The sequence below is a fragment of the Hyperolius riggenbachi genome, chromosome 4 (genome assembly GCF_040937935.1).
Source record: "Hyperolius riggenbachi isolate aHypRig1 chromosome 4, aHypRig1.pri, whole genome shotgun sequence".
Lineage (NCBI taxonomy): Eukaryota > Metazoa > Chordata > Amphibia > Anura > Hyperoliidae > Hyperolius > Hyperolius riggenbachi.
Window position 1 is genome coordinate 377,473,355 of NC_090649.1, and position 9,837 is coordinate 377,483,191.

At 47.0% G+C, this 9,837-nt stretch overlaps 1 protein-coding gene across 5 annotated transcripts in view; it reads left to right on the forward strand.

Annotated features, from left to right (window-relative positions):
• The window catches only part of KIF26B (kinesin family member 26B), a 568,793-nt gene extending 560,821 nt beyond the window's left edge, over positions 1-7,972 (forward strand). For all 5 annotated transcript variants that reach the window (XM_068232060.1, XM_068232061.1, XM_068232062.1 and 2 more), the window contains one exon: positions 7,023-7,972. In XM_068232060.1, the coding sequence (XP_068088161.1) occupies positions 7,023-7,171 (149 nt within the window). In that variant the 3' untranslated portion in view covers positions 7,172-7,972. The remainder of the gene's footprint in view (positions 1-7,022) is intronic.
• Positions 7,973-9,837: the final 1,865 nt, after the last annotated feature.

The window sequence follows — 9,837 nt, forward strand, 5'->3', positions numbered from 1 at the left end:
CACCCCACTGCCTAACTATTACATAGTTACATTACAGTTAGCTCCACCTATGTGATGTCATGGCCACATCCACCAGTTTTGGGTTTTTTGTTTTTTTTTGGGGGGGGGGTGTCAGTAAATTATCCGCACCGGGTGTCAAATACCCTAGCTACGCCACTGTGCCTAACCCTTACAAGCCTCCCTACTGATGCCTAACCTTAACCCCCCACAAACCTTACCTGAAATTCCCCTCTCCCACGCCTAACCTTAAAGAGAACCGAAACTGAGGAAGATATGTATTTATCCTTTAAAAATAATAACAGTTGCCTGTCTCTCCTGCTGATCCCGTGTCTCTAATACTTTTAGCCACAGCCTCTCAACAAGCATGCAGATCAGGTGCTCTGACAGAAGTCAGACTGGATTAGCTGCATGCTTGTTTCAGGTGTGTGATTCAGCCACTACTGCAGCCGAAGAGATCAGCAGGACTGAAAAGCAACTGGTACTGTTTAACCACTTGAGGACCTAGGGCTTTACCCCCCTTAAGGACCGGCCACTTTTTTTCCATTCAGACCACTGCAGCTTTCACGGTTTATTGCTCGCTCATACAACCTACCACCTAAATGAATTTTGGCTCCTTTTCTTGTCACTAATAAAGCTTTCTTTTGATGCTATTTGATTGCTCCTGCGATTTTTACTTTTTATTATATTCATCAAAAAAGACATGAATTTTGGCAAAAAAATGATTTTTTTAACTTTCTGTGCTGACAGTTTTCAAATAAAGTAAAATTTCTGTATACATGCAGCGCGAAAAATGTGGACAAACATGTTTTTGATAAAAAAAAAACCATTCAGTGTATATTTATTGGTTTGGGTAAAAGTTATAGCGTTTACAAACTATGGTGCCAAAAGTGAATTTTCCCATTTTCAAGCATCTCTGACTTTTCTGACCCCCTGTCATGTTTCATGAGGGGCTAGAATTCCAGGATAGTATAAATACCCCCCAAATGACCCCATTTTGGAAAGAAGACATCCCAAAGTATTCACTGAGAGGCATAGTGAGTTCATAGAAGATATTATTTTTTGTCACAAGTAAGCGGAAAATGACACTTTGTGAGGAAAAAAAAAAAAAAAAAAAGTTTCCATTTCTTCTAACTTGCGACAAAAAAAAATGAAATCTGCCACGGACTCACCATGCCCCTCTCTGAATACCTTGAAGGGTCTACTTTCCAAAATGGGATCATTTGTGGGGTGTGTTTACTGTCCTGACATTTTGGGGGGTGCTAAATTGTAAGCACCCCTGTAAAGCCTAAAGGTGCTCATTGGACTTTGGACCCCTTAGCGCAGTTAGGCTGCAAAAAAGTGCCACACATGTGGTATTGCCGTACTCAGGAGAAGTAGTATAATGTGTTTTGGGGTGTATTTTTACACATACCCATGCTGGGTGGGAGAAATATCTCTGTAAATGACAATTTGTTAATTTTTTTTACACACAATTGTCCATTTACAGAGATATTTCTCCCACTCAGCATGGGTATGTGTAAAAATACACCACAAAACACATTATACTACTTCTCCTGAGTACGGCGATACCACATGTGTGGCACTTTTTTGCACCCTAACTGCGCTAAAGGGCCCAAAGTCCAATGAGTACCTTTAGGATTTCACAGGTCATTTTGAGAAATTTCGTTTCAAGACTACTCCTCACGGTTTAGGGCCCCTAAAATGCCAGGGCAGTATAGGAACCCCACAAATGACCCCATTTTAGAAAGAAGACACCCCAAGGTATTCCGTTAGTAGTATGGCGAGTTCATAGAAGATTTTATTTTTTGTCACAAGTTAGCGGAAAATGACACTTTGTGAAAAAACACAATTAAAATCAATTTCCGCTAACTTTTGACAAAAAATAAAATCTTCTATGAACTCACCATACTCCTAACGGAATACCTTGGGGTGTCTTCTTTCTAAAATGGGGTCATTTGTGGGGTTCCTATACTGCCCTGGCATTTTAGGGGCCCTAAACCGTGAGGAGTAGTCTTGAAACCAAATGTCGCAAAATGACCTGTGAAATCCTAAAGGTACTCATTGGACTTTGGGCCCTTTAGCGCAGTTAGGGTGCAAAAAAGTGCCACACATGTGGTATCGCCATACTCGGGAGAAGTAGTACAATGTGTTTTGGGGTGTATTTTTACACATACCCATGCTGGGTGGGAGAAATACCTCTGTAAATGGACAATTGTGTGTAAAAAAAATCAAAAGATTGTCATTTACAGAGGTATTTCTCCCACCCAGCATGGGTATGTGTAAAAATACACCCCAAAACACATTGTACTACTTCTCCCGAGTACGGCGATACCACATGTGTGGCACTTTTTTGCACCCTAACTGCACTAAGGGGCCCAAAGTCCAATGAGTACCTTTAGGATTTCACAGGTCATTTTTGTTTCAAGACTACTCCTCACGGTTTAGGGCCCCTAAAATGCCAGGGCAGTATAGGAACCCCACTAATGACCCCATTTTAGAAAGAAGACACCCCAAGGTATTCCGTTAGGAGTATGGTGAGTTCATAGAAGTTTTTATTTTTTTGTCACAAGTTAGCGGAAATTGATTTTAATAGTTTTTTTTCACAAAGTGTCATTTTCCGCTAACTTGTGACAAAAAATAAAATCTTCTATGAACTCACCATACTCCGTACGGAATACCTTTGGGTGTCTTCTTTCTAGAATGGGGTCATTTGTGGGGTTCCTATACTGCCCTGGCATTTTAGGGGCCCTAAACCGTGAGGAGTAGTCTTGAAACCAAATGTCGCAAAATGACCTGTGAAATCCTAAAGGTACTCATTGGACTTTGGGCCCCTTAGCGTACTTAGGGTGTAAAAAAGTGCCACACATGTGGTACCGCTGTACTCAGGAGAAGTAGTATAATGCGTTTTGGGGTGTATTTTTACACATACCCATGCTAAGTGGGAGAAATATCTCTGTAAATGACAATTGTTTGATTTTTTTACACACAATTGTCCATTTACATAGAAATTTCTCCCACCCAGCATGGGTATGTGTAAAAATACACCCCAAAACACATTATACTACTTTTCCTGAGTACGGCGGTACCACATGTGTGACACTTTTTTGCAGCCTAGGTGCGCTAAGGGGCCCAACGTCCTATTCACAGGTCATTTTGAAGCATTTGTTTTCTAGACTACTCCTCGCGGTTTAGGGCCCCTAAAATGCCAGGGCAGTATAGGAACCCCACAAGTGACCCCATTTTAGAAAGAAGACACCCCAAGGTATTCCGTTAGGTGTATGGCGAGTTCATAGAAGATTTTATTTTTTGTCACAAGTTAGTGAAAAATGACACTTTGTGAAAAAAAACCAATAAAAATTAATTTCCGCTAACTTTTGACAAAAAATTAAATCTTCTATGAACTCGTCATACACCTAACATAATACCTTGGGGTGTCTTTTTTTTCTAAAATGGGGTCACTTGTGGGGTTCCTATACCGCCCTGGCATTTTACAGGCCCAAAACCGTGAGTAGTCTGGAAACCAAATGTCTCAAAATGACTGTTCAGGGGTATAAGCATCTGCAAATTTTGATGACAGGTGGTCTATGAGGGGGCGAATTTTGTGGAACCGGTCATAAGCAGGGTGGCCTTTTAGATGACAGGTTGTATTAGGCCTGATCTGATGGATAGGAGTGCTAGGGGGGTGACAGGAGGTGATTGATGGGTGTCTCAGGGGGTGGTTAGAGGGGAAAATAGATGCAATCCATGCACTGGGGAGGTGATCGGAAGGGGGTCTGAGGGTTTGGCCGAGTGATCAGGAGCCCACACGGGGCAAATTGGGGCCTGATCTGATGGGTAGGTGTGCTAGGGGGTGACAGGAGGTGATTGATGGGTGTCTCAAGGTGTGATTAGAGGGGGGAATGGATGCAAGCAATGCACTGGCGAGGTGATCAGGGCTGGGGTCTGAGGGCATTCTGAGGGTGTGGGCGGGTGATTGAGTGCCCTAGGGGCAGATAGGGGTCTAATCTGATAGGTAGCAGTGACAGGGGGTGATTGATGGGTAATTAGTGGGTGTTTAGGGTAGAGAATAGATGGAAACACTGCGCTTGGGTGGTGATCTGATGTCGGATCTGCGGGCGATCTATTGGTGTGGGTGGGTGATCAGTTTGCCCGCAAGGGGCAGGTTAGGGGCTGATTGATGGGTGGCAGTGACAGGGGGTGATTGATGGGTGGCAGTGACAGGGGGTGATTGATGGGTGGCAGTGACAGGGGGTGATTGATGGGTGATTGATAGGTGATTGACAGGTAATCAGTGGGTTATTACAGGGGAGAACAGATGTAAATATTGCACTGGCGAATTGATAAGGGGGGGTCTGAGGGCAATCTGAGCGTGTAGGCGGGCGATTGGGTGCCCGCAAGGGGCAGATTAGGGTCTGATCTGATAGGTAACAGTGACAGGTGGTGATAGGGAGTGATTGATGGGTAATTAGTGGGTGTTTAGAGGAGAGAATAGATGGAAACACTGCGCTTGGGTGGTGATCTGATGTCGGATCTGCGGGCGATCTATTGGTGTGGGTGGGTGATCAGATTGCCCGCAAGGGGCAGGTTAGGGGCTGATTGTTGGGTGGCAGTGACAGGGGGTGATTGATGGGTGATAGGTGATTGGCAGGTGATTGACAGGTGATCAGTGGGTTATTACAGGGAAGGACAGATGTAATTAATGCACTGGCGAATTGATAAGGGGGGGGGGGGGGGTCTGAGGGCAATCTGAGCGTGTGGGCGGGTGATTGGGTGCCCGCAAGGGGCAGATTAGGGTCTGATCTGATAGGTAACAGTGACAGGTGGTGATAGGGGGTGATTGATGGGTAATTAGTGGGTGTTTAGAGAAGATAACAGATGTAAACGATACATTTGGGAGGTAATCTGACGGCGGGTTTGCGGGCGATCTAATGGTGTGGGTGGGTGATCAGATTGCCCGCAAGGGGCAGGTTAGGGGCTGATTGATGGGTGGCAGTGACAGGGGGTGACAGGGGGTGATTGATGGGTGATAGGTGATTGGCAGGTGATTGACAGGTGATCAGTGGGTTATTACAGGGAAGAACAGATGTAATTAATGCACTGGTGAATTGATAAGGGGGGGTCAGAGGGCAATCTGAGCGTGTGGGCGGGTGATTGGGTGCCCGCAAGGGGCAGATTAGGGTCTGATCTGATAGGTAAAAGTGACAAGTGGTGATAGGGGGTGATTGATGGGTGATTGATGGGTAATTAGTGGGTGTTTAGAGGAGAGAATAGATGTAAACAATGGATTTGGGAGGTGATCTGATGTCGGATCTGTGGGCGATCTATTGGTGTGGGGGGGTGATCAGATTGCCCGCAAGGGGCAGGTTAGGGGCTGATTGATGGGTGGCAGTGACAGGGGGTGATTGACGGGTGATTGATGGGTGATTGACGGGTGATTGACAGGTGATTGACAGGTGATTGACAGGTGATCAGGGGGATAGATGCATACAGTAAACAGGGGGGGGTGGTCTGGGGGGGGGGGTCTGGGGAGAATCTGAGGGGTGGGGGGTGATCAGGAGGGGGCAGGGAGCAGGGGGGGGGGATAAAAAAAAAATAGCGTTGACAGATAGTGACAGGGAGTGATTGATGGGTGATTAGGGGGGTGATTGGGTGCAAACAGGGGTCTGGGGGGTGGGCAGGGGGGGGGTCTGATGGGTGCTGTGGGCGATCTGGGGCAGGGGGGGGAGAAATCAGTGTGCTTGGGTGCAGACTAGGGTGGCTGCAGCCTGCCCTGGTGGTCCCTCGGACACTGGGACCACCAGGGCAGGAGGCAGCATGTATAATACACTTTGTAAACATTACAAAGTGTATTATACACTTTGTATGCGGCGATCGCGGGGTTAACATCCCGCCGGCGCTTCCGTATAGCCGGCGGGATGTTGCGGCGAGCGAACGGTGACAGGCGCCGGCGGAGGATCGCGTCACGGATGACGCGATCGCTCCGCCCATGCCCTTAAATGGACCGCCGCCTCTGTGGGTGAGGCCGTCCTGCAGGGCTCCACTTCCCCGCCGCCCCTGTGTAGTGGGCGGTCGGGAAGTGGTTAAATGGAAACACCCATATCCCTCTCAGTTAAGGTTCCCTTTAACCCCCTTGGCGGTATGAAAAATACCGCCAGGGGGCAGCGCAGCAGGTTTTTTTTAATTTATTTTTTTTAAATCATGTAGCGAGCCCAGGGCTCGCTACATGATAGCCGCTGCTCAGTGGCATCGCCCCGCCCGCTTCGATCGCCTCCGGCGATAGGCGATCAGGAAATCCCGTTCAAAGAACGGGATTTCCTGGAGGGCTTCCCCCGTCGCCATGGCGACGGGGCGGGATGACGTCACTGACGTCAGCGACGTTGGGACGTCATTGGGAGACCCGATCCACCCCTTGGCGCTGCCTGGCACTGATTGGCCAGGCAGCGCAGGGGTCTGGGGGGGGGCGCGCGCTGCACCGGATAGCGGCGATCGGGCGCGTGGCGGCGGCGATCGGGGTGCTGGCGCAGCTAGCAAAGTGCTAGCTGCGTCCAGCAAAAAAAAATTATTTAAATCAGCCCAGCAGGGCCTGAGCGGCACCCTCCGGCGGCTTACCCCGTGTCACACACGGGGTTACCGCTAAGGAGGTTAAACCCCTCCAAATGCCTAACCTTAACTACCCCACAGATGCCTATTCTCAACCACTTCCTCCCTGCAGAAAATGTTGTACACAGCTTGTTTGCACCTGTGATGTATTGACACAATTGGATTAAAGAAGATATTAGCAGTGCCAGCTTTCTTCTCTTTTTGCCTACAAATATTTCTGAACTCCAATTTATAATGATGGCCTTAGTTGCTCATGATAACACATGAAGGTACCGTGTGTTCATTCTTGAGTCTGGGCTCTAAGGATTTTCATAAGATGTATTCTTGATGAAAGCTGCAATGTGTGCATTACTTGTAGGTGAAAATAAAACAAGAATACTTATTTTCTCTCTAACCATTCCTTTTTTTTCTCTCTTGTTCAGTTGATTTGGAGCAAACGTATGAGGTAGACTCTTTAGAATACTTAGAAGCTCTGGAGTGTGTTACAGAACGTTTGGAAAATAGAGTCAACTTCTGCAAGGCTCATCTCATGATGATCACCTGCTTTGATATCACGTCAAGACGTCGATAAAACCTGATGGTTATGATAAAAAATAAATGCAATGTAACTGACTTCCTCTATAATTATTTGAATTCTTGCAACAGCACCCAAAGACTTTGGAATAAAGACATCAGGTGGACAATGTAATGTTGAAATTTGACGGAGAATGTGTAAAAGAGGAGTTGAGAAGAGGTTTTTTGGCAACATTGAGCACATTCGCAAACTTTTTGTTTTAAATTAACAAAGACAAGGATACGCGGAACTTTGAAGAGAGCACTTTGAGAAACTTTAAAGGTTATTTTTTTTTTGTATATAAAGACTGGTAACAGAATTGATTTTTTCCTCCCACGAGCCGTGGAGGATGAGGAAAGAGGGACTACATGTTTCAGAAGTACTGTAAAAATGACAAGACTCCAGTGAGACTGATTAAGTGCCTTTTAAATCTTTAATATCCAATCATGTATGTTAATATTTTCTTGTGTACAGATGGTGCTAGTCACAGAAATCAAAAAATCAGAAAAAAACAAGACATTTTTAAGTGTATTTACAGCTCGTTCGTTCATTATGTATTATCTCTACTCTGACTTGTTGTTTTCAGTATTTGTGTTTGTTGCAATGTTTTCTGATGAGTATAGCATATAACTATACGTGAACTGTCTGTTAGACCTGTATGGACACTCAAAGCAAAGGATTCATATGGTCAATACCTGGTAAAGGTTTGTGTGGCAGTTATTACTGATGATATACAGCTTGTGTATGCATGTTTAGGTATACAGTATTAATTGTATGATGGGCGCAACTCTATACAGTATTAAAGGAAAAGAAAAACTGGCCTGTGTCATGTGTTTTTACTCATTTCTGAATAATTGACATATAGATATAGACCTACATATAAATAATAATGGCTCTTTGTTCTTTAGCCTAGGAGCTACCAATCATTCATAATTATTAAAGGGATACTGTAGGGGGGTCGGGGAAAATGAGCTGAACTTACCCGGGGCTTTTAATGGTCCCCCACAGACATCCTGTGTTGGCGCAGCCACTTACCGATGCTCTGGCCCCGCCTCCAGTTCATTTCTGGAATTTCTGACTTTAAAGTCAGAAAACCACTGCGCCTGCATGCCCGTGTCCTCGCTCCCGCTGATGTCACCAGGTGTGTACTGCGCAGACACAGACCATAACTGGGCCTGCGCTGTGCGCTCTTGATGACATCAGCGGGATCGAGGACACGGCAACGCAGGCGCAGTGATTTTCAGACTTTAAAGTCTGAAATTCCAGAAGTAAACCGGAGGCGGGGCCGGAGCATCGGTGAGTGGCTGCGCCAACACTGGATGTCTGCGGGGGACCGTTAGAAGCCCCGGGTAAGTTCTTCTCATTTTCCCCCGACCCCCCTACTGTTTAAAACCTCTGCAAAGGAAACAGAGCTTTTGGTAAACATTATAAATTACCTTAAAGTGAACCTCCCGACTAAAAATCTACTCAGCAGAACTAAAAAGGCTTGGTGTTTCTTTAACAGGTTCACAGCATCAGAACTTTGTTTTTCTTACCAAAGCCTCATTTTTAGCTGCATTTTTAGCTAAGCTCCACCCATCAAAGAAAACTGCCCGGGCTTTTTTTCCCTGATGCTGTGCAAAGCATGATGGGATTTCCTATGTTGTTATTCACGTTGCCTAGCAACTGGGAGGGGGGATCAGCACACAGGACAGTTGGAGCTGTGTCTCATGCTCCCTATCACCTCCTTTCAACCAAAAGATGGCTGCCACCATGAAATCAAACATTTGCCTGTTCTTTTCAAACAGGGTGGGTAAGAGACTATATTACCTATCTATTTTAATTAACCACTTCCCGACCGCCGTATGTACAATTGGCGGCCGGGAAGTGCACCCCGCAAGGACCGCCGTATTGACAATTGGCGGCGGTCCTTGTAGGGGCATGGGCGGAGCGATCGCGTCATCAGTGACGCGATCCTCCGCCTCCGCCTGGCGCCGCTCACCCGCCGCAACATCCCGCCGGCCATACGGAAGCGCCGGCGGGATGTTAACCCCGCGATCGCCGCATACAAAGTGTATAATACACTTTGTAATGTTTACAAAGTGTATTATACAGGCTGCCTCCTGCCCTGGTGGTCCCAGTGTCCGAGGGACCACCAGGGCAGGCTGCAGCCACCCTAGTCTGCACCAAGCACACTGATTTTTCCCCCCCCCTGCCCCAGATCGCCCACAGCACCCATCAGACCCCCCCCCCTGCCCACCCCCCAGACCCCTGTTTGCACCCAATCACCCCCCTAATCACCCATCAATCACTCCCTGTCACTATCTGTCAACGCTATTTTTTTTTTATCCCCCACCCTGCTCCCTGCCCCCTCCTGATCACCCCCCACCCCTCAGATTCTCCCCAGACCCCCCCCCCAGACCACCCCCCCTGTTTACTGTATGCATCTATCCCCCTGATCACCTGTCAATCACCTGTCAATCACCCATCAATCACCCGTCAATCACCCCCTGTCACTGCCACCCATCAGCCAGCCCCTAACCTGCCCCTTGCGGGCAATCTGATCACCCCCCCACACCAATAGATCGCCCGCAGATCCGACATCAGATCACCTCCCAAATCCATTGTTTACATCTATTCTCTCCTCTAAACACACACTAATTACCCATCAATCACCCATCAATCACCCCCTATCACCACCTGTC